This window comes from Notolabrus celidotus, chromosome 12, assembly GCF_009762535.1.
Source record: "Notolabrus celidotus isolate fNotCel1 chromosome 12, fNotCel1.pri, whole genome shotgun sequence".
Lineage (NCBI taxonomy): Eukaryota > Metazoa > Chordata > Actinopteri > Labriformes > Labridae > Notolabrus > Notolabrus celidotus.
The window spans coordinates 24,424,980-24,451,179 of NC_048283.1; the positions used below are offsets into that span (position 1 = coordinate 24,424,980).

A 26,200-nucleotide genomic window follows, 5' to 3' on the forward strand; every position below is an offset into this window, starting at 1 on the left:
CTTTAAGAGCCAAGCTAGGTGTCTCCTTCTGAAGGCAACTCTTCATGCCAAGTCCATCATTTCATACCAGGAATTAATAAAAATGCACATAATTAAGAACTCTTTGACATGTTTTGATTTTCTATGTTACTCATGAGACTCCTTATACTTTAGCACAGTGATGACATATTTATTACAGGTTATGATCATGAAGGTAAAACAATAAAGCATCAACAGATATCTTTATTTGTCTCTTCTCCTGAATGTTTGTATTTTCAGAGACCTGTTTCTTTAACTTTAATTAATTTGGCTCATTAGACCACTTTTTTTCAGGGTTGCAGATTTTCCCACACAAAACTAAGCCTGGCTAATTACTGATTACACCGTGTATTGCTTTTTTTATCCTCCTTTTTTTTATTTACACAATCTTCCCAGACGGCACTGAAGGTCTGCCTTAAAAGGAAGCGCATGGCTTGTGAAAGTCTTAGCGAGTCTGTCTCAGATTGTGCTGATCGCACCCAGCTTCCTCACTAAGACTCTGAGAGAAGCTTTGCCAGTACAGTCATGGGCAATTTGTTCATCTCCCCAACACATCATCACATTGCATTGCTCATTAAGCATGTCCATTACATCATAAATGTGTTGATTAACGGCTGTTAGAGCTTACAACAGTAAATCCAGCCTGTGTTTTCTGCTTCTGTTTTAATCTTTTCTTAATCCCCTGTATGTATGGAGTGAGGCTTCCAGAGGCCTGTGTTGCCTCCTAATGATGCTGCTAATGAAGGCATAGATCATCGCGGCTCCTCCGGTATCTGAAGATGTTCTTTCCATTAACTCTCGGTCTGATCTGTCTCTGCAGCATCCCTTCTGAAAGGCCTGAAGCACGCCAACATCGTGCTGCTCCATGACATCATCCACACCAAGGAAACCCTGACTCTGGTCTTTGAATATGTGGTGAGTGTGCACGCAGCCAGGCTCTCTGAACCCACTGCAGAGGGCTGAATTAGTTTGAGGATCTGTTTTTAGTGTTTGCTCAAAAGAAAGAGAAGCCTTGGTTTTAAAGGGCGCAGAGGTCAGCGCTTCACTCTGTGTGTGTTTACTTTGATTGATTTGACCTCAGAGTCTCCTCGCTCACTGAGTCTCACTTTTTTAATACTCAGCCCACAGAAACATGAGCTGTGGATATTTTGATTGGCATGCTCTGGTTTATAGGGCACTTGGAGAATGTAAAAGCAGCCTTAGCTTTTTCCACTCTTCGCTCGGTGCCACAGAAACGGCAGCCAGAGGCACCAGAGGCTGCTCTGTCTGTGCCCAGAACAGGAAGCCAGGCGGCCATTTTATTGGAAGGTCACTGTTTTAGTACGTCTCCACAACTACCTTATATAATACTGTGGACGTAAAAGGCAGACAAAGACCTTTTATTGATGTATTAATGGCCTATAGGAAAGCTTCCTGCTGGAAAATGCAGCTGAGTGCAGTTTCCAAAAGGTAACAGCTGAAGAGAAGAGGAGGAGATTTCCTTTTCTGGTCTGTAAGGAAAGTTCTGAGCTTAATGAAGGTGAACAAACATCAGAGTTTGTTTGAAAAGTGGTCAGTTACTCAGATTTTGAAGGGAATGTCCGGTGTTTAAAACCTGGACACTGATTTGACATAATTTAGGCATCATATCGAGGAGGAACAAAATGTTTTGGAAAGTTTTCTAGTTGCAAGATTACGAGATTAGCGCTGATTAATAGTCTCTCCCTGAATCTTCTCCAAACCTGTTGCTGTCAAAAAATACTGCTGGCTAATTTCCCAGAACACATTGACTGGTTATCATGAGGAAAGTTATCAGTATTTACTCAGTAGATACTGTTCTGAGCTTGGCACCATCCGGTGTAAATACTGAACCAGAGGTTTAAAAGTACAGCTCAGCTCCCATTTCAGAAACACGGAACAAAAATGTTCAGATCCTCCATTAACCCTTCTGACGGTCTCATTGATATTCAGCTCAATGTTTAATCTGAAAATGCTGAGTGAGGCCAAAGCTCTCCACCAGAACACGCTGACTCAGCTTTCCATCACTTCTGCTTTTAATCAGAGTTTAAACAGGACAGTGCCCCCTTCTGGTAGATGTAACACACATCGGAGGTTCAGTTTTTTAAAAGTGAGTCAGAAAAACTCCCTGATGTAATGTGATGCAACATATTTTTAAGTCTATGAGGAATCACTTTCTATTTCTTTATTTTTTTCTTGGGGCTAAATCACTCAAAGGTACATAAGACTTGGAGTTGATCCATTACATCTCTTCAGCGTGTTATAAAATGGTCTGTATTAGCTCTCATTATTCCTGCAGACAAACTTTCCATCCAAGTCTGTCCACTAAAAGTTATTGTTTTTGCAGCTGACAGACTCCTGATTGTTATTCTAAATGTCTGACAGCATCACAGTTATTAAGTCAACTCTGAAGAGATACACTTTCTTTAAGGTTGAATATTTTTCTTTAACCACAAACAGACGTGAGATTGCTCTTTTCAAAGCCTCCAGAGTTCATTGGCGATAATTAGCAATTTTAAGTAGGCTGATAATTTCTTGTTTCCTCATTTGTTTATTTAATTTAATTTAATTTAATTTAATTTGATTTATCGTATTTTATTTTATTTTATTTAGTGTTAATTCAATTTAACTTAATTTAATTTAATTTAATTATTGTTCACAACATTAGTTCTAAGTTAAAATTTGTGTTTCATGCAACTCCAAAAATTAGGACTGTGCATGTTTAAGCAACTAGGAGGCACAATAATTACAGGTTGGCCAAACAAATTATAAATACTTTGTTGTTGTAGGTCTAAACTGATGGTCATATATTGTGTCTGAATGCAGCTGCCTGCCACAAGGGGGGCTGTATCTCCGGTTAATTGCTATGATCTACTACCAGGGTATAAACAAGCACAGATAAAAAAAAGTATGTCATGGTGCGGCATGGTTTGTCAGTATTTTTCTTAACTGACATATAACCACTTCAACAGAGCAATGAGTAACCAGCACAGGCACATAGGCGTCAACCTGGAAGGGGGACTGATTGCTGGTGGTGTTAGCTCTGCTAATGGTAGCCACTCTCTGTAAATTAGTTTGACATTGTTACGCTGCAGACTCTGTGATCTCATGTCCATCTGTGTTAATTAATTTGTGCCTAGTTTTGACTGTTTTCCTGAGTGTTGTCTTACTTTTTGACTAGTTGTTAAGTTGGTATTTAAATTTTTGTTTGAATAAGTGGTGGCTTTGTAACACTACTACACAAAATAAATCAACCAAAAAAAGGTACACATAAACTTGATCCAGTAAAGGGATTTGCTGAGCACTCCTGAACAAGAAGGTCTGTTTTGTCAGGGATCTTTTCTGTCTTGTTCTCAGACACTGATACTTAAAATTTTAGCCTGCCAGAGGTAAAAACAAGTACATGTATGGATGTACTTTGTTCTGTTCATCTGCTACAGGGATGAATTTGCAGCAGATTTTCTATGTCTGCAGTTGAAGGAGTCTACTGTCCCAGTTCATTTTAGATCCTTAGATCTGAAGAAGTAAGACCCCTCCTGATGATACCAGAACCCTCTGTGATGAAGCGTGACATATGTCTTCATGTTGATCCACCATCTTCAGCCTGTGCTATTTAACATACTGAGGATTTTTCAACCAAACCAGTTCATAGCTGTTCTCTCACAGCTAACGATGATTGACAGGGAGAGGGTGACATACACATGGAGAGGGGACCATGAATCAAGGGAGGGAAACGATGGAATAAATTACTACAGAGAGTGAGACGGACAGGCGTGTCCATGTTGGAGCACCCATCTGAATAATTCAGCAGACAAGGCTCTGCTGGTTCAGGCTGCAGTGGGACAGTGTCGAGATTGTAAATATCAGTGCCGCTGCCTCTCCACCCTCAATCTGCTAAAAAAAACACAGAGGTGAAGGGCAGGCCGGCGAACACTGCATGCATGTCATGAGTCAGTGGTGGTTTCTGAAGGAGAGGGTATCAGATTCAAACAAACGCTACGTCGGGTAAACAAAGTATTGCAACTCAAATATGCCCCTCTGCTTTCTTGATCAGTTGATGGAAAGCTGATTTTCAATTCTTTGTAGATTTTCAGGCTGTCTCACAACTTGTTATCAGTTTTAAAATGCTCTCATGTTAACATACTAACATTCTGTCTTTTGTGTTGCAGCACACAGACCTGTGTCAGTACATGGACAAACATCCCGGGGGTCTCCATCCAGACAATGTGAAGGTACAGTTGTTTTAAATTGTGTACAAGATTGAACAAGGAGAGATTGTGTTGCATGGACATGTTAGGTGCTCTGCAAAAACATGAACAATCTTAAGTAACTCTGAACCCATCCTATGCAAGAAACCTGGGCCTGAGTCATTTTGAAAAAACTGTGAATGTTAGGTTGTTGTTTCAAAAGACACTCAGAAGTTTTCCTAGTCTTAAGGAAGAAGCTTTGTTCCTTCAGATCCATCTACAGGTACTAAAAAGAACCTTAAAACAAACCTAATGTGTTGCTAGAAAGGAAAAACAATGTGAAGATGTCCACAACTGCAGACAGGGGTCGTGAGCAGGCTGGAAAAATGAGCAATCTTTTTTGTACAAACTAGGGATGAGACGATACCTCACAACTGCTGAAAATTGGCACACTTAAGGGTTGATCAAAATCAGAGAGATAAAAAATCATGATCAATATCACCTGCAACAGGTGAACATTTTGCATGCCAGTGTCTCCTACACAGAGATGATACCTGGATAGGCCACTGAAGGATATACCACCGTTTTAGCATTTTGTTTCCTTATAAGATTGCAATCTGCTGTAGATAAGCTAGTGGAAGATCTATCTCTCTCTCTACTCCTTGAGTACATGTGTCGAGTGGTGCCTCCTCACTTGCTCTTCAGGAAACAGAGAGAAAAAGAGACGTAACAGATAAAGTTATAACAATAAAAGAGCTTATATCTCTTCAGTGGGTGTGGATTAGCACTCTTAGCTGTTGTCACTGACCAGGCATTGTGAATGTCTTGTTGCTTGGTTGTACTTATCCCTGCCTGCTGTGTGTCGCTCTGCTCGGCCCTCTGTCACAGCTACTACACCACTAACTCTCCTCATTCACAGGTTCACAAACACTTTCTTAGTTTCTTACAGCATCTAATAAAGACTCACATGTTGCATGAATGTATCATGAGTTGAGTGTGTTGTTACATCCTAAATATAGACTGATATATTACAATGCATTGCTCCGACAATATAGCTGTTCAACCTGGATGAACCTAAGCTAACCGTTAGCTGAATAAGATCAACCTCCAGCTATAAAGAATCAGTTTATTCATCGTGCTGATGCGGCTCCTCGGCTCCTGTATCTTAATTTGTGTCCCTTACGTCAGCGGGGACTTTAATAAGCTGAGAGCCTGGCGGTGAAGCTGGTTGAAGTCTGACAGACTGTTTCTGTCCTCTTCTTTCTCCTGTTTGCTGGAAGGTGTTGGTTCTGTTAATAAACAGGTATAAACAAACGCTGATGGAGTGAATGAGGCCGTGTGGTGTTGGTGTTGATGGGGGTGTTGGGATGCTCTGTCATGCAGGAAGGTGACAGTTCAGACACTATCTGTTATGTAACAGCTCGTACCTTTTGCCACTGAGGATTTACATAAGTAATATGTATTTTTTTCTTCCTGCTGACAGCAGCCTCACTGAAATTCACATGAATAATTTAGGATTACTCTGAGGGAGCAGAGCGAGGTGTTGCTTGGCTCAAGCTGACTTTGTTACTCGCTGCTGAGACGCCTGAGTTGTGATTTCTTATCTGTTGATGGGGCTCGTGGATTTGTTCCTGTGCAGTCATGTAAGAAAGTCTGGATTTAGCTAACATGAGGACAATGGTGGTAATAATCCATCAGGATGAGAATGGCAGCTCTATTATTTTGGTATTATTCAGAAAATTACAGAGTAAATCTTAAACATAGGAGCATTCAATTATCTCTGCTTGCAATGATTTAAGTTTGACATGTAGTTCACTCTACCATATAATGTCAAAGACATCCCACACGCTCAGATATCAATTAACGCTGACTTTAGTTAAGAGCAGGTGACAGTAATGTAATCTTGTTGAGGCTAATTATCATCAGCCTGACAAAGTGAGGTGGATGAGAAGATGATCAGACTGAGGGTGTGCAGTTCTCACCTGTAGTTTATAGTCTTCACAGAAGCAGCTCAGTGCTCTGGTATCATAAACAGACTCAGAAAAGCAACGCAACGCAAGTTTATTTATAAAGCATCTTCCGGAGACGAAGGAATAAAAAGTGCTTTGTTAGAGCCGAGCGAGGCAGGTTTATTTATAAAGGACTATTTATACGGAGAGCGAGTCAAAGTTTCAAAGAAAACATGGATATCATTAAGAGAATTCAAAGAAAATATGACTTTCAGCTAAAACAAGACACTACAATAAAAATATGTAAAAATAAAATATTAAAATGCAGTAACTGACATAAAATTTTTCACCCTCTGTCACCTGTCAGTACGACTATCTTTAATGATGATGTCATGAATTAAAAAGAGGATGCATGCATGCACCAGCCACTGGTTGAATGCCCAGATGGCCTGTCCACCCCTGCTGACTACAGAGTCCTACCTCAGATCCCCCTGCAGGTTTCACCTGAATTGAAATGGACTCATCCACCCCAGAATGTCTTCCTGAGGAGTCAGGGTCACAGTCTGCTCAGCCCAAAGCTGCACCACAAACTCAACACAGATATCCCTTATAGGGTAAAAACAGATTTAAAACAACTTATAAAAAAACATATATAAATGTGGTGAAACCAGAGAGTAATGGCCCTTTAGGAGTTCTTCTTTAACACACAGGACGCCTGACAGTAACCTGGGATCGACTCTGACCTCCTCCTTGCTCTGGGAGAAATTAAAAACAGCATATTTAGCATATGAAATTATGAACTTTTTAAGTTTTAAAAGCAGGAATCTGAAGTGATGAAGACATGTTCGAGTGTCAGTCATGTGAAGTTAGCAATGATTCAATTAAGACCCGAACATAAGCACCATAAAGGGAGTTAATGTCTGTTATTAGTGTGTTTTATGGCTGACTGTGAGGATGAGCAGTCACTCAACCATCCTCCTATTTACTAATCAGCAACATAAAAGCTATTAGTGACTCCGCTGGTGCTACATCAAATTAACATCTAGAGAGGAGCACTCAGACGCTCTCTGCTAATGTCGTTACTGGTCGAGAACCAGAGAGCTGTGTGTGTGGAGGTCCGTGTGTGTGTGTGTGTGTGTCTTTCAGTTAAAGTAAAAAATATGTTGGAAGTTTCTGCTTGAACTACAATAAATCTGTCAGAAACTGTAATGTTTTGCAGCCCCATTAACTTTTCTGGCCTCATGTACTTCTGTACTTGACTGTGATTTGTTAGCAGCATGCTGTATTTGAGCACAGTGAGGATGACCTCATCCAGTGGCTGCTGAAGTGCTCTTCTTATTAGATTATATGCAGTCAGCTGAAGGGTCGTGTCTCAGTGACATCTCCATGGATCAATTGGAAACTGACACCCACAAAGCATGTCTACAAGCCAAAGTACAGCCAGCATTTGCTCTCACAATTAGATTACAAGGGAAGCTGCTGATGGTACATTAGTAGAGTTGGAGTCGTGTCAATATCAAGAACGGGTCAACAAAGCAACTGTAAAAAAAAAAAAGTCAAGTTCAATATCACACAAATAACAAAACATTCACTTTATAATATTTGTTTCTGATGAAATATTAATTCAAAGCAAATAAAAAACTAAGTAAATTTGTTGTATTTGTACAGGAAAAATCATGATTTTAGCCTGTAACAATTAAGTTAAATGTGTTAGATTAAAAGCAAGCTGATATTTGTTTCTTTGATTGCCTTCAGCCAATTTATTAATTTTTTTAGATCATTTTTTGACCTTTTATTTCTTTTTATTGGGATAATAGGAAAGTGGATAGAGTAAAAAACTGGGAGAAAGAAAAGAATGACTTGGCAAAGGACCATATGTTGGAATCAAACCTGGGCTGCCTATTTTAGGACAATGGCCTCTTTGCTAGAGTCTTCATAATACCATACTATACAACTTAAATAAGATACCAGTAAAAATCAATATTATGAACACCTGTTATAATACCAAAGCAACAATTAAAAACCTCACGGGCACCCATAATGGTTAATTTTGTTACTGGTTCAGAAATAGTCACTGAGCATAGACTACATTTGACGTACTGTAATTAGTAAAAACAGGCAAATAAATCAGACTTTCCTGCAAAAAAACATGTATACCCAATTGAAAATGTTTCCTCTGAATTATTTGTCAAAAACCAACATTTTCCTAAATATTTGGTCATTTCGTCATTTTTATGGATGTCAGTCATTGGTCAGTCCTGTGCTGCTCCCTGTCAACAGTCTGATGGTTATTGGAAGCACATAGGGACCAGGTGACATTGCTGTCTCTCTCCTAAACGCTCTGTCTGTCTGCAACAGAAATAAATGTAACATGTAAGTCGTTATCAGATGCTAAAAGGACCTTATAAAGTTAAGTGTTCGCAGACCTGTGAATGAGTAGAGTTAGTGGAGTAGTGGCTGTGACAGAGGGCCGAGCAGAGAGACACAGCAGGCAGGAAGAAGCTCAACCTCAGCAACAAACAAATGAAACCTGGCACCTTCCTGAATGTTTGTGTGGAGGTGGGGTTGTATTTATAAGTTCTGCAGAGTGTAACTGCTGTGAAACAATCAGAAAATAACTTCAGTTTCACAGTTTTGCTGCTTTGGTAATTTTACAGGCGATCTCTTTCTTTACATCTTGTCCCTATGTCGATTGTCTGCTGCTGCTCTCCTTCTGTCGCAGCAGATTCTTTGGACATATATAATCAGTAACAGAGATTCTATTGTTTTAAATCATGTGGTATTAAAAAGTTGTGAAGCAGTAATATTTTTGACAACCTTCCTTTGCACATTTAACAGGATTTATTTTATTTTAGAACAAAAGTTAGGTGCAGGGAAATAACAGAAACAGCTACTTCAGCCTGCAACATTTGTGATAGTATTTATAGAGACTTCAATGAGAAAGCACTTGGCAACAACCACAGAGACACTCTCATTTTCACAGACAGGCACCTGAAGCAGATATGTGTTTTTGACAGTCATCTTTTTCAACCGTTCAGTGAAATGAGACAGAAAAAGAGATTGTCAGACAGACAGACAGACAGACAGACAGACAGACAGACAGACAGACAGACAGACAGACAGACAGACAGACAGAGAAGCACTGAAATAACAATGTTCATAGCGGTGTAACAGGGATAGTGATGGACTAATAATAGCAGTAGCAAGAGTCAAGCTTTCTTCCAGGACAGCAAGAGAGCACAAAAAGTCCAGGGAGATACAAAGTGAGTATCATGCATTAATGAGACTGAAACCCATACCGATGGAGAGATAGAGGAAGAGAGAGGAGCTTGGTCTATCTAAGCCTGCAGCAAAGGTCTAGCTCAAGTCAAGGCCAAACCAACAAAAGGCAGAAAAAAAAAAAAAGCATAAGCATAAGAAGAGAGTTTGTCGACATCCTGGGCCCGCATGCACTAACGGCAGGATTTCGCACCTGTTAGGCTGTTTAAAGGATGGTGGACATCGTGCTTATGCGTTACCGTTTAAGACAAAATATGTGAAGACAATGGATATTTAGGGATCAAACTAATCCTTTGGATAAGTATGACGATGTTGAAATATACAGCAAATTTAGATTTAGGAGACCAACATCATTTACCCGGTTCAAGATCTCAAGCCAAACTTTCCTTTTATCCTTGTTTGTTATCTTTGATGATTGACTTGATGATAATAGCTGTTTGTTCATTCTATATTCTTGTAATAAAATGTCCATTTCTTCCACTGAGAAATAGTTATTTCTTGATCTTCTCGAAATCACACCGGTACCGCTCGCCATGTTTATTATTGTTTATGTGTAGTAGGCATGCACAATTCAAATTTGTTGTATAGGGGTTTTCCAGATGACGTTTTGCACCAGCCACGCTTTCATGGCGCAATTAGTTATTATTTGCAGTTGTGCATGCGGCTAACGCTACGGCCAAATGGGCCGTATCATAACGGTACGTTAGGACTAATGGTCCCGTTTGTGTAATGGCTGGACGTGCATACAGGCCCCGTTCCTAAAATCAAAGGTTACTCATCTGGACCAGAGCCAATTGACTGAAGGCTCTACCTCCCAGACTACTTTTGGCGATTCAATGTTTGACAAGCATTTTTTTAAGATGTTGTTTTCCATTTAAAATGTATTTGACCGTAAGAAATTGTATTAATACATATGTACTGTACTCAGTCCATCACTTATCTACATGCCAGTGAAACATCACACCTTTTAATCCATCCAACCATCCATCATTTATACTGAATACCCATTCTGGGTCGTGGGGGGCTGGATCTACTGCCAGCTCCCATTAGGTGAGAGATGGGGCACACCTGGTACAGGTTGCCAGTCAGTCTCAGGGCTGACATGCTTACACGCACATCATTGGTGCATGTTGTTACTTTTGTGGGGGGGGGGGTTGACTGTGGGTAGAGACCAGAGTACCAGGAGCAAACCCACAGGGAAAACGTGCAAACTCCACTCAGAAACAGAAGCAACAGTCCCAAATTAGAGTACAAGAGCATTAAAAAAGGAAACAGAAGCATGTAAATTTATCATATTGAAGTTATCAGTCCACACTACCCATAGCAGGAAGAGCACCTGTAGTACCTTCTTTCTGTGAGGCGACATTAATAACTGTTGCACCAACATGTAGCCCAAGATAATAGTGGAACATGCAATTTACCAGTTTGTCATATTTAGAGCAACGTCCTGGTTTTTAGCTCAGAACTTCCTAACTTAAAGTTTGAGTTGTTCATGAAGTTTTAGTCCTGTGCTAACACTCATAAAAGGAACAAGCTCTTGTAAAATAGTGGTTATAAAAAGGTAGGGAATCCTCAAAGACAAGTTTCATTAAGCTTCTCATTAGATCAATATGTTTGATCGGTCCATCATCCTATCACACTGTAACGTGGTGGTTACTCCCTGTCATTCCTGTTCCATTAAGCCCAGTCTACGGCCAGATCCATCTTTCTGTGGCTCCATTGAGGACCATTATGCCAACAAGCAGGAAACAGATTCAGACTTCATGTCTGCAGAGACGTTTGGTTGACATCAAGGACGCGATGTTGGTGTTGTTTTACGGTGTGTGTAGTGGTGTTTCAGCAGCCCTATATTTACACACAGAGACCCTGCAGTGCGACACAGCTGCTCATTAAAACATAAGCCAAAGACAATTTGGGGCATTTCTGGAACTTTACAGTCCTCTGTGGCCGCTGCCACGCTGCAGGTTGATGCTGTCTCCTGATTCAGGCCATTATGGAGAACGCGGTACAGATGCTTAGTGGAAAAGATTAGGGCTGCTTCCATGCCTGCTGGCAGATGGTGGAGCCTTTTCACTCCATTTAACACCGCTTCACTTTAGCTCTCCCTCACTGATTTCACCACTTTTACGCATTTCAGCAGAACACTGCTTCAGAGGTTTGTCAAAGAGCTCAAGGTGTGTGTTTGAGCCATCGTTTTTTCTCAATGTTAAAATAATCTGAATGGCTATATTGAATATCATTATTGAGATGGCTTTGTTAAATACTTGATTCTGATTGGTCAAAATCCCAAAACATTGAGGATTAACTTTAAACATCAAGTAGTGCATGGAGCAACCTGATCACACACGTCAAATCAAACAAATCCATGGAAAGGACACATTTCACCTCTGCCTGTTGACACTGTGGCAAAAATGTTGTCCAAATTGGTAAACAATATAACTTAAATAAGTTAAATGTTCTAATATTAACTACTAAAGGCATTTACTTCTGATTATACAAGTTATTAAGAAGACCAACCTCATGTAAATATATTGCAAAGTGGTATAGGTCCAAAATGAGCATGCTATTTTTTCTTAGTTGCAAGCTATTGTAGTTCCTTTTTGGCACACTGCATTCAAACTCTGGCTGTATCTTTCTGTTCCTGCTGCTGCTGGGATGGAAAATATCGACACCACTTCACTTTAAAACAAAAACAACTGAATTGAATGCAAATAAATCAAACAAGTTAACTACAGTGCTTGCTAAATTGACAGAAACTGACTGGAGGTCAGTGAACACTGTGTTAGACTTGAGTCAAAGATACGCTCTCAGGTTAGCATGTTGTGACCAGTTATGTTGTACTGCCTTGTGGAACAAGACCTATATGAGAGGTCCAGTATGAAACTTACAAAGCAAACAAAAAGGAACTCCTAAAAAGTGCAAATGCAGTCGCATTAGAGGTGTGAAAAAATATCGCTGGGTATATATCGCGATACTTTGACTTACAATATAATATCGATATTTCAACTCTTAATATTGATTATTTGTAAAAATAAAAATTCTTATTTTAGCAGAGTTGGAACTAAAATACGACTGCAGTAATATCGCAATATATCACAATATTGGGATATCGTGATACTATCGTATCGTGACCCAAGTATTGTGATGCGTATCATATCGGGAGGTCCTTTCCAATACTCACCCCTAAGTTGCATTATCATGAGATCACTGGACAGAAAATGCTATCAATTGGGACAGATACATAAATTAATAATAATGGCATGACAGACCTACTTATTATATTCTTAGTTTTAGGGACTGTTCAACCTTACCAAAACCATCATCACGACAATGACATTGTCCTTGAATAAAAGAAAAGTCATGTAGTGTACTGAGCCTGTTTGTGTTTCCTGCAGAATAAACATGCAGCAGTGTTTCCAGATATAGAAGAACAACAGTCCAGCATCTGTTCTCTCTGTCAGTGTTACTGTTCAAGTCCCAAATCAGTCAGCCTTCATGCATGAGTGTCTTAAGGGTTGTTAGCTTCTATGAACATGGATTAAAACACAGTATCTTTCCTCTCCTCCTGTGTTCTGAGCTGTTTCAATTTGTTTTTGCCTCTGTGAAGCGATATGAACCCCAGTGTCCTGCTGTCACTTTGATTCATTGCTCCACGCTTTGCTGCACATTGAATATCAGACAAAAGAGCCAAATTACACTCCATTCTTCTGATAGATAACGCAGAGCCGATACTATCCGCACATTTCTCATAATGCTTATCGTGATGGAGAGTTCTGCTCGCTCGTGGTGAGATGGCAATAAGTATTTCATCATTAGAAAAATGGCAGCGTGTTTATTGGTGTGCTGGTGATGGATGGTTGTTCGTGCAGTCGGGTCACTGCTTGGTGATAGATTATGTTAATGGCTGTTTTAACTACGATCACACGGTTTGTTTCATCTGCAGTTATGAACTTATAATGCATCATGATTAGGGAGACACTCTCTTACTCTCTCTCTCTCTCTCTCACACACACACACACACACACACACACACACACGGGAGATGCTGCAGGACTTTTTCTCTTTAATGAAATAACTTTTCATTCTGATTTATGATGTGTTTTATCAGCTAATTTTACTGCAGCATCATCGTGAAACATTGCTGTATCTGCTGTGAGTGTGTTTTAAACTTAAGGTCAACATTGTTCTTTTCTCCTGCAGATAAAGTTAGGTGAGGAACGGCTATTGGAGTAGATCCAACAATAAGATAGGTACTAAAGTCCCCTGGCAGAGTACAAATAAATAGATGCAGCACTGTGAAAAGTCAAAAGTAGAAGTAAAACACTATATAGTGAACTTTTGTAGGAGAGCTCAGTTGCAGAGGGCATTGCAGTGGGGAATGTCACGTTACTCAGCCTTAAATCGCTGTGAATATGCAGATAATGACAGACTGCACTGATCAGCCTGTAAGAAAAGAAGTTGTCAACGCTGTCACAGAGTTATTACATCTTTGCCTTGTGACTGTAAATTCCAACACTTGTCAAATGTGACAGCTTGAGCACCCTGCTCTTTAAAATGTGACAATGGAAGTTCCTTATAGACAAATCTGACAAATTATTAGAAGTTAACAATCTGCCATTACTGTGGCATCGTCTCCCCGCAACATTTGTGTGTTTCGATGCAATCTGAAACAGTTTTCTACTTTACCACTACTCTCTATGTTATTTTGCTTTTGACAATAAACCTGTGGAGCTCTCAGCTGCTTAAACAGTCCTGAAAGCTTTGTTAGCTTTGCAGCAAACACAACTTCCTGAAGAGTCCCTCTGTATGAGAGTGGACATGTAGATTCACTCACCACACAGAGGACTAAGATATTATTCAAAACAGGATGTTTGACAAATTATTTCTTTGTGACACATCATACTGCTTTATGTGCAAGTGCTCATTTTTCAGAGAAGTATAGTTTTAACTAGTTGTTTGATTTTTAAGAGGATAATTGATTGACAGCTCTGTTGGCAAATGAGGCTCCTGCAGCATTCAACAACACGAGTCATTGAGCTTTCCATAACCGTGACTTTCTACTTCAAATCAGCACAAGAATCTGTTCTGTTGTGATCTTTTACATTTTAATGACAGGTCAAATGCATGTTTTGGTTAGCAGAAAGGGTGTAATGTAAGTCCTGTTACTCTGCAAGCTAGTTGGCTTCTGCACGTGACTTGACTGCAAGAGTGCAACATGTTAGCACTCATTGAGGCGGTCTTTCACGTCTCACAATGGGTGGAAATGAAGGCACGTTTTTCATTCTGTATGAAGTGAATGATGCTGAGCGTGACTTGAATATCTTTTTAATTCCAGGCAGTCCGACTTCAATCTTAATCAGACCTTCATAATCTGGCTTCAAAAACCATGAATCCTTGACAGCAGAATACACTTTTATCATTATTGTTGCCAAAACAGTCGGTCTGAATAGCCTTCACAAACTGCTCCCAGCTCCTCACTTTCTCTCAAATATTGGAATTGCAAATGGCAGAGAGCTGTTTCAGAGAAAGAAAAACCTTCTGAGGATGGTTTGATGTTTGAATTGAAGAGCTGACTGAAGAGAATAAAAGAGTGTTTTTTTCCTCTTTTATTACCGTGCAGTTGCACTCCCAGCAAGGCGAGGGCTTTTCAGAAGTGTGTTTTGATATACATGAGTAAACACACATTTCCCATGCTAATTCTGCACACCGCAGCTCATCTCTCACCCGCCGAGTGCAGGAGTAGTAAACTGTTGACCCTGTGACTCCAGATGCCAGACAGGGCCCGTGCCTGATTGGACTCCACGGTGCTTCAATCAGCTTAATTGGCCGAGACCATGGTATCAGTGAGAGGAATGAAACAAGAGGAGAATGCTGGAATTGGAATAAAACTGAACGCTAGATCGAGCCGGCCTCATTATTTGTTGATTGACACGTCTGCACGGGGGGGTGAGGAGCTGCCAGATCTCTGAAGGAAAACAAAACAAGTTTAATGGGGCTCTGACTTTCTCTGCATTTTAGGACTTTGTTGATTTTCCTTTTTGGAGGCAGATACATCTCACGCAGTGTGCATACGATAAAAGCGAAATGAGCTTTGTGGATGCAGCCCGGGTTTATGAGCTCCTCGGGCAGGTGAATGAGCTGTGTTTAATTTCAGCTGAGAGAAAATAGGCTGTAAAATGTAAATGAAATTTCATCTTTATTCATATGATGTGTCAGCAAAAGCGCGTTCATGCATTTTCATGAGTGTTTTTATGAATGTGTTTGCTGTTATTGTATCTGTTGGAGGATTCCTTCAGTGTTTGGTGTGAGGCTTTGTTTGAGATATGAACATTGTTTTAAGGAATAACAGTAACTGAACTGATCAGAGTTTGGTGGTGAATTGTCGCTATCAAACAGGTTTTTGGTCATAGTAACAGAGGTTGTGAAGACACATTTTTCCCAGATTTTTTAATTTTTAGAAAATTCTGTTTATTCATTTTTCTTCATTCCTATTTGGACAAACAGTTAACAAAACACCATGGAGGACAAAAACAAAACAAAGAACAAAACCATGCCATGACAAGGAGAGTTGCACCCACAATCTTCAATGTAACATACACGTGCATATCTTCCCCTTACACCTTACTCACACATCTACAGGTGGCTGACATTTGAATACAGATGAAGTACGAGTATCAATAAGTTAAATATTGTATTGACCGGACTATCCAGGGGTCTTTTTCCCAGTTTTAAGTAACATTTGAACACTACATCTTTAAGATTCTGTTTACTATTTTTTATTTTTTTTTAAGTTATGTTTTTGGGCATTTTTGCCTTTAATGACAAGACAGCTGAAGAGAGACAGGAAATGTGGGGAGTGGAGAGTGGGAACACATGCAGGAAATGGTCGACCGTCCGGGAGTCAAACCAGCGACCTCTGCGACAAGGACTGTCGCCTCTAAACGTGGGGCGCATAGATCACTAGGTCACCAGCGCCCCAAGATTCTGTTTACTTACAACCTGATCTTTTTATCTGCATGTGCATTTTAGTGATTGGTTTTCAGGATTGTAAGAAAACAGAGTACACGCTCTAGAAACCATGTCTAAATTCAATCATTGATTATTTTAGCTGTGTAATAAAATATTCTCATTTCCTCTGTGACACTTTGAGTAGCGTATATTTTACATACGTGGATTTAAAACCTTGAAAGTTTGTTACAGAAGCTACATTTCCTCAGCTCTTTATAATGACATGCACAGGATCACCAAGACAATCTGCTGGGCTGCAAAGCTATAATGCAATATCTTAAATATATAACAACTTCTCTTAAGTTTACTACAATTCCCAAAACCATCAACACAATCAGGACAGAACTTTTCTGTTCTTGAAAGTACAGATTGGATTTAGAAACAGGTTTTTCTCATTGATGATTATTTGTGTACTTTTTCAGTCTCTCTGGGTCAAAGTTAGCCGATTTTGTCACTCTGCCTTGCCGCCCCCCTGCTGTCAGCAGTCCTGTCATGCTCGGTGCAATCGATTCTCCGCCCTTCACAGAAAATGAAGAGAAGGCTGCAGCTCCGCCCAGCCCCCCCGTCTGTCACACCTCCATACATATCTGAGACTTCCTCTGTTCTTTAATTCACACTCCTATACCAAACTGAATTGATTACACATTGTAGACGCCACAGTTAATGCACCGAGGTCATTTTAAAGCAGGAAAGAAACGGTATGATTCACTGCCTCAGCAGCCGGCAGTTAATCAGCTGCTATATGTGAAGGATGCACCGCCGCATGTTTGGTCTCTGTTCAATCATCCGAGTGGAGGAAATGATGGCTGTGATATCGACTGCTGGCTCTGTATTGATTTTTGCTGTTTGTGACTTTGTAAGAAAGGCAGTGTGTTATTAACATGTGGGCTTCCTGCCTTAGAGAGTCCCTTACTGAATAGGTCACTAACCATAGACTGTGTGGAAGTGGTGGAAGAAGTCGCTGTGATGGCAGACACTGCTCTGTAGAGTTTGAGGAGGAGACCCAGAGAAGGGATCATGGTGAGCTGGAGAGGAGTGGTGACAATGCAATGGTTTTTAGTGAACACTGTAGCTAGCTTGGTTGGCAGGGTTAAAAATACTTGACAGTTAAAGTGGGCGCCGATTGGCCTAGCAGTTAAAGGGTGCGCCCCATGTACAAAGGCTGGTGTTTCAACTCCTGGCCATGAGCGAGAGAGTCTTGCAGTACAATGAAATGAGCAAACATTTCCAGATGACTTTGGCAGCAACAAGTGAATCAGAAGGAGGCTATGGCCTAAATTGTACTCTACTTTATCATCTATTTAACTCTTCTATCAGGAATCAACATCATGCTGCGTCGTGGAAGACTTGAAATTAGTCACTAAAACTGTAAACATACTGGGAAAATATTTACTGAGGTGATTAATTCAGCTCTCATTTTCTCGTTCATACAATTTTATTCAATCTGTACTATTTTTGAGACAACAGGTGATGCACCACGCTGCTTCTCATGTCTGCTGCTTACATTCAATCTCTGTAACAGCTGCTCACTTCAACGTGTTGCAGCAGAGTGCTGAAGATTAAGACAGAGACAACTCAGAATTGTGGTCATGTGATTTAGCCTGTCATCCTTCCAGGCATCATGCAGATATTTCATAGATACATATAGTTGTATGAAAGTAACAAATCTGGTTGCCTCCTGTGTTTTTCAGCTGTTCCTGTACCAGTTACTGAGAGGTCTGTCCTACATCCACCAGAGGTACATCCTTCACCGTGACCTGAAACCCCAAAACCTGCTCATCAGCGACACTGGAGAGCTCAAACTTGCTGACTTTGGTGAGTCAACCAGTGACTGATGCCTCTATTTTATCTAAATATGAGATGTGAGCCTGTGAGATATCTGTTATGGATGGGCACAGAGTGATGAATGCACAGTTACTAAGTCATCTATCAGCAGCAGATATTTTGTTCAAACTGTGTCCTTCCTCTTTGTTCTGTATTCTTATCTTTTAATGCTGACCAGTCTAGAAGTGAGGGGTGGAAACATTTCCCACAGTCTTTGTATTTCAATAGAAATATGACATAAGGTCTAATTTACCTTGACCGTCTTAAAGCATTGGACTTGAGCCTGCCAAAACATTACATCACTTGATATTAAAAAAGCTGCTTTGACACAAGAAATGAATGTAAATATAATATTTAGATTCAGCTTTTTAATGAATATACCGCTCCTCCATTTACAACTTTAATAACAAAGATAAACAGTGTGGTTGGTGCATTTAAAAACAATCAAACTAGTGACCTTGATGTGCCCTCTGATCCTGCGTGTCTCATGCACAAGCTGGGATACCATGAGAACAATGGATCTACCCTGAGGGTTTCTGCATGTATGATTATAACAATAAAATACAAAATATTGAAGACTCGGCAGTCTGATTTAGACAGTTGAAAGGGCGACTTTGGATGCTCTGTCAGTTCATTCATCTTTACAAATTTCTGGCGTTGACAACTACTGTAAAAATTCAGAATGTAGCTCAGGTAGCTCTGGTCTTCCTGCGTGATAATTTCCATTGTGGTCAGTTTCTGTGCAGCTGAGTAGCTCTTTATAGAACCATCTGTTGTTGCCATGTGAAGTTTGCAATCCTGCTCTCAACTGGTACAGGATGTTGACCTCAACCAAACTTTGTAAACGTTCTGACCCATCGCCTGTTACCAATTCAGCAAGACTTGCGCCACCCACCTCTGCTGGACACTTGTCCTAAATTGAGGAGTCTTTTCAATTGAACCATTCCTCTCTACAAGTTTATTCACTTCATAGTGTACCAGTGAGTGTTTTCTTTCAATGCATGATAATGACCTATTGAATGAGAAATGCTTTTAAAAAATTGCTCTGCCAGCCTGACAACATCGCTATGTATTCCAGTATGCTCTGTGCGAAACATCCACTTGGAAACTCAGTGAATGGCAGCGAGTTTTCAATCCCCACAGGTCATGGTGGTTGCTGCACTGTTGGTCATTATAGTGCATGTTCTCGACAAAGCTTTCGCCGTAATATAGCGCCACCTTCTGGGTTAAACTCTACTCTCTGCATTTTAAAAATGGAAAAATTGTATTAAACGTGCATCTTCTTCAAGATTTACGACATCTGACCTCTTGACCTTTATCTTTCCGCCTTTGATCCAGTGCCAGCACTTCATTCAAGACTAATCAAGCTAAAAGCTCATGTCACAAATAAAGACACTGAGCACATGCATGCTTCAATCTGTTGGGCTGGAGTCTGGTTAGTGCATGTGTGGCTGAGTGTGTCTTGTGTGTTTGTGTGCGTGCATGTGTGAGTGTGTTCAAAACCCTCCTGGAGTGGCACCATATGGCTTGGATCCATGCTCAGTAAACACTGACTACATAGTCTGTCTGGCATCCCAGGAGGCAGAAAAACTGCCCAACTACCCAACCGCCTGTACCTCCAACCCTTCCGTCCTTCCATCCTTCCATCCATCCATCCATCCATCCATCCATCCATCCATCCATCCATCCATCCATCCATCCATCCATCCATCCATCCATCCATCCATCCATCTATCCATCCACCCACCTCTTTACTTCCACACCCCTTTATTCTTTTATTCCCTCGCTGCCGAAAACCTTCCTTCCCCTCTACCATCCATCTCCTCCCTCTCCTCCATCCCTCTGCCCAGACAGATGGGGGTGGGCAAAATGTGGCAGCTTTATCAATAATGCAAACCTCGTATTAGTGCAGAAGCATTACTGCAAGGGAAATGAGGGGAAGGAGGAAATAATGGACAAAATACCAAATGAGCAGGAATGAAAAATCCCCGGCCTATTAGTCTGTCGCTGAAGCTGTGTTCATCGACAAACATGCAGAAAAACACAGAATCGGTCTTTGCCTGGGGGATGCCAGATGAGGAAGGTGAAGGCTGTTCAAGTGTATGGTGTGTGTGTGTGTGTGTGTGTGTGTGTGTGTGTGTGTGTGTGTGTGTGTGTGTGTGTGTGTGTGTGTGTGTGTGTGTGTGTGTGTGTGTGTGTGTGTGTGTGTGTGTGTGTGTGTGTGAGTGATATTGTGCGGCCGCCAGGGCTCCCTGCGGTCTCGTGCGTTGGCAGCAGGAATACTAACGGCCGACAGCTGAGGCCTGTGGTGCCGGATGGGGTAATCGAGGGAGATGGAGGCGGAGTGTCAACAAAGGAGGGGCTGAGAGGTACAATGAGTGGGGCAAGACCACTTAGTGGGGATGAGACAGTCTGGTGATAGGATGGAGGGCACAAAGAGGAATAGAAAACAGATTGCTGTAATGAAGAGAAAGCGTTAAATGAAGTTATAATGTGACTGACGTGACTCAAAAGAAGAGGTGTGTGCATCTGATCATATCTGGATTTACAGACCACAAAGAGATGATCCGTGTGAATACAGAACAATGTCTGAGATACCAAAGATTAAGCTTACTCTACAAACAGATAATTTGGCTCCATGTTTATTTACTAAAGTCGGACCTCATGCCTTTAACTTTAGACATTCTGAATGCTTGGACAAGTATCTGCTGCACTGACCTCTGATATGTGTTGAAATTGAAACGTGTGACCACATTGAAGACTTCAGCTTGTGTGGTCGGTCATTGCCTGTGTGCAATTAATCTTTCAAGTCCAGCTCCAGCCTTAGTTTCTTCAGTTTTTCTTCTGCAAGGTTTCAATACATTTGATGATAATAAGTGACAGACTTTAAAGCATTTCACATCTAAATTCCAGCATCTGTGGGCCGCTGTGTTTGCTTTGAGGTTCTGTTTATTTGGGAGCCCTGTGTCTCACACTCTGAGATCACAGATCAGCTTCTCACAGGCACAATAACCAAACATTTCCGACCGATTCAAAGCTGATTTAACGTGGAAGGCTGGTATCTCATCTGAGCTCTGTATCCCCACTGCCGGTTGTGGAGTCGATCCACAGGCTCCTCTCCGCTCCTCTGTGGGTTTACTCACTTTTTAATGAGCTGAACAAACAAACCACCACAGACATGAGCTTTAGAGCATCAGATGTTTCATAGCAAGGACACAGCTAATTGAGGCCAACGTGGGGAGCGTGATTGTGTGTGCGTGTGTGTGATTTGTAATGTTTGTGTGGTGGAGCTGTGTGGACTGTAATCACTGAAACACTGTGTGAACACAGACTACCTTCATAAAACAAAGCTAATATTAACCTGCCAAAAAGTGTTCCAGTTCTAAGTAACATCATAACTTAAGCTGTGTTAGCTAATTAAAACACAACAAGCCCTCCGACCTGAACATTTATTCCTTCCTAATGCCACCCACCGGAGCGTTTCCTTTAATTTTCTTAACTTTTGACTTTAACAATGCTGAGCAACACATCCTCGTGTGAGATGAACATGGAGGTACGAGGAAAAAATATACTTGGGGTGCTGGTTTAACTCAGTGGTTAAAGCGTGCTCCATAAACAGCAGCTGTAGTCCTTGTTGCAGCAGTTGCTGGTTTGATCCCCCGGCCAGGATTCTCCCTTTGCTGCATGTCGTCCTCAAACAGAGCAGGTCTACTGATCTATACTCTATGTTCTATTATTAACAAAGGCCAAACATCAAGACAGGATAAGGTCCAGTCCCATCCTACAGACAGGACTCAGTCTGATCTCATCTTAATCCACCATGAGTAGAGCACTTTGCAGCATTTAGCAAGTTACAGTGGCAAGGACATACTTCCTCTAAAAGGCAGAAACCTCCAGCAGGACCAGACTCATGTTAGACACACATCTGCTGAGACCGTGTTGGAGAGAGGGATAGAGAGAGGTGAAGAGAGAGAGAGGATAGTGGAGAGACGGATAGCAGTAGCTGTAGCAGCTGGAGTAGCAGGCCGTCTACAACAGCAGAGATCCAGAGGAACCTACGAGACAAGGGAGCTCAGGGACTCCAGAAAGGTCTATGGTTAGTAACTTTAATGGGACAGGAAGAGCTAAAGTGAGAGACAGGCAGACAGAGGAGAGAGAGGGAATCCCATTGTGTCAGCTCCCTCGGCAGTCTAAGCCTAAAGCAGCATAACTAAGAGCTGGTCCAAACCTGAGCCAGCTCTAACTATAATCTTTATGAAAAAGGAAAGTTAGAAGCCTACTCTTAAAAGTAGAGAGGGTGTCTGCCTCCCGGACCCTGGCCACAGGAGAAAAGACTGAATACATTACTTTGAAACATAAAGCTGTTGCAGAGAGAGATAATTAGTCTCATCAAAATCAACAAAACAAACAAAGATGAAACACATTATTAAACTCGCCTGTGATGAACTTTTAGTTTGTGCTGATCTTTTAGTTCCCCCACTGGACGACATGGTACATTTCATCTCTTAGCTGATTTTGCTTGTTTTCATGAGTACGTAGTGTTTCCTGATGAAATACCCCTCTTGCTGTCTTTAAACACATCACTCATCGTGGCTCTTTGGAACATGTAAACAAAAGCTGTGTCTTCAGTGAGCTGTTACTCTGCTCGTCTAACACCCAGCGGCAGAGGTTTCAGGTGTTAAAAAGAACTACACAGCAATATTCAGTCTTTATTGTGATGAGGAAGCAATGTTAGTCTGTTTCATAACCAGCTAAAAACTCCTCACTGGAGCTTTAACTACACTCTCCACAATATGATATTTATGATAAGAGTTGAACACCATGTGAAAAGCACCACATGGTCGTAAAAAAGAGAGAAAACCAATCATCTCATGACATGTTTTCCTCTCTTGTCCTTCAGGGCTGCCGTAGCTTATTATAGAGGCCAATGAAACAGCAGATGAGCGCCTCTCATAGCCTGCATACTTCTGAGCCTCATGAGAGCGCGAGTGTGTCCATAGTTTGGATCAACCTGCTGAAAGGCTGCTTGTGTTTGCTCGCAAACACTGAAGCATTGCCATATGCTGTCAGTGTCCATCGCCAACCTGGAGCACCGGCTGTGGTCAGGAGCCTGAAACCTTATCTGAGGACTGCTCCACACAGAACGACCCCACTGATAGAGCTCAATGTGTGTGTGTGCGGTGTGTGTGTTTGTGTTTTGGCCTCTGTCCTTGTAGAAACCTGTCCCAGACTGTTTGTACAGTGTGGACATGTTCCTGGCTCGTTGAAAAGTTAGGGACTTCTGCAGCAGGAGCAGAGATCCAGGTTCTCTTCAGGGACGTTTGGAGTCAGTTGTTCTCACTCGCACATCAGATTGACTTGGTTTATTTCCATGTTAGCTGCAAGGCTCAGGGCAAAGCAATGGGGTCACTCACTCGGCAGGCTAGCTGAGATAATTCAACAACTATAAGAGGCTTTCATGACATGGTGAGAGTGTGGCACCTTAATTCTGCCTCGCTGTATTGTATCGTAAAGTATCGCACATACAGGAAGGTTGAGAAAGCAGCAGAATCAATGCAATGTTTTCATTATAAGTGCTGTGTGGCTGCTGTGATCGTGCTTTTATTAATTATAAGCTTGATGGTGAAAGAAACACGCCCCCCCTGTTTTCTGACAGTCTTGGGACAGCATCCCAGGTGTGTGTCAGCATGTAGGCCCCCTCATCCTGGTTTACTGTCCTCTGGGCTCCCTTACTGATCTCTACAGCCTCCCTTATCCAGCACTGGTTCCTGCTGCTCTGAGAGTGGATTACCTCGACGTTTTCACGGTCCATGATGTGGTTTTCTCTCTTGATATACTGTCTTTCTGTAATACCCAGATGTCACACCACATGAACCTTCACATCTCTGATGTGATTGCATGAAGTTGTGGATGGTCGTAAAGAACATCATGAATGCTTCTTTAAGAATCTTTCTGTTTGGACACAATGATACCTTTGATATCTCTGCTGATCTCGTCCTGGATGTTTGAAGGAAGTGTTATTTGATGACAAATATCATCCCGCTCTCTGAAACCTTTTGTTGTATTAATCACTTTGGATATTTGTATTTGCTGAGGGGATCGTAAAGTTATCTCTTCGGTGTGCCGTCAGCGGTCTGGTTTGAAACTTACCGCCACATCAGTTGCAGGTATTAAAAATGACAATTTTTGAGTCGACAGTGTTTTTTTAATTTTTTGGTCATAAAGAGGCTCCTGCAGTGTTTTTATATCACCACTCTGCAGAAATAAAACCTGTCTGCAGCTCAAAGCGTGTTAAATGTTGGACTTCAGTATTTGACTGAACTAATTACAACAATCCTTTTTCAGAGAGTGCATCCACAGCTATCTATCTAAAGTGTGCTGATGTGTGTGTTTATTTTCCGGGTAGTATGTGTCACTGGGCTGCGATGTAACAGCTGCTGGGATAATGATGTGTGAGGAGAAAAGCAATGTGACAATGGAGCTGGAGGAATGTTGCAGCACCCGCAGCAGACTGTTTGCCTCTCCCCAGTGAGCTGTTCCACCCAGCGCCTCGCCTCGCCACAGCACTGGGACGTGTGTGTGTGTGTGCGTGTGTGCGTGTGTGCGTGTATTTAACAGTCCAAACTGAGACCAGGCTGAAACAAACCACAGATTTTAACACACCAGCAGAAGTAATGAGTTGGTTGGCGTGTGTGTTCTTAATGATGCGGCTGTTTTATGTGGACCTTCATAATGCAGAGCTCATCACAGTCCACTTTGTGTTGGGAAATGAGCTGAGACGGTGGCAGGTGGTGTGTTGTGCACACACACACAAACACACACACATGAAAATGTGACTATTTCTTCAGGAATATTCTTTCTTTTAGCACAATAAGCCAAAATGATTTCCCAATCATCTTGTCTTAGATTTGTTTTGAATGAGGATAACAGAAATAGAAGCCACTCCTTTGAAATCGTCTGCAGACACAGTTTAATCCAAGAAGACAAACAGCTGATGACGGTGTAAATCAAGCCGCGGTGTGCTTTCACTTTCCATGTAACCTTAGCCGATTGTCTAACTGACTCTGTCTCTCACTTTACTTTGAAGTTCTTACAAAACATGGGTGCACCTTTCCAAGCAGAACGATATTTACCTGCAGCAGCTCCTCATCCATATTACATGTGTGTATTATCAGCTGAGTGAGTGCAGCAGAGACACTCAGGCAGAGGACACGTCGCAGAGCACTCCAATCTGTCTTAACTTTGTCACTGTGATTTTGTGATGTACCTGTGCATCTTCAATCTTCAACTCTTCCTTGAGTACCTCACTGGTTCTTGTTAAGATTTTTGTTCTTAGTGTTACCATATATTTCTTAAAGCTGCTGGAGGATAAAATAAACCAATGCACAGGTGTTGAAATGAGAAGAGACAGCAGTAAGACTTGTGTTTGCAATCTGTCCTCAATGTAGGAAGACTCGAAGGCTAAGACTCCACATTTAAATGATGTATGCAGTGAGTGTTGACTCACTACTAATCAGAACTAATTTTTTCTTCCCAGAATAAGAAATGATCACCTCCCTAAAATAAGCGCTGCAGCTTCTGATCAACTTAAGTACTCACAACATTTTTTACCTCTGGGAGAAACTCTAACTCTATTTGCTTGGATGATAAAAACCCTACCCGACATTAATGTGGGAAGGTTGGATAGAAATATGATGCATGTAATCCCAGCTTTAAAGCCGTATTGCCACACTGATAACCTGAGCAGCACGTAACCTCTTGCATTTAATTTCAGGGTCATGTGAGCAGGTCGAGCAGACGCACTGAAACCAGCCTGCACAAACAGCAGAGCTCAGCCTAAGACGATGCATCATCTCAGGATAGGCAACTTAAGTAATGTTCTTTATTTATGATGCTTGTTTCTTGCTAAAAACAAAGACTTTGAAACTAGTTAATGGA

At 41.3% G+C, this 26,200-nt stretch overlaps 1 protein-coding gene across 2 annotated transcripts in view; it reads left to right on the plus strand.

Annotated features, from left to right (window-relative positions):
• The window catches only part of cdk14 (cyclin-dependent kinase 14), a 194,665-nt gene that overhangs the window by 75,825 nt on the left and 92,640 nt on the right, over nucleotides 1–26,200 (plus strand). For both annotated transcript variants that reach the window (XM_034698459.1, XM_034698458.1), the window contains 3 exons: nucleotides 839–933; nucleotides 4,185–4,247; nucleotides 18,130–18,253. In XM_034698459.1, coding sequence (XP_034554350.1) covers nucleotides 839–933; nucleotides 4,185–4,247; nucleotides 18,130–18,253 — 282 coding nt within the window. The remainder of the gene's footprint in view (nucleotides 1–838; nucleotides 934–4,184; nucleotides 4,248–18,129; nucleotides 18,254–26,200) is intronic.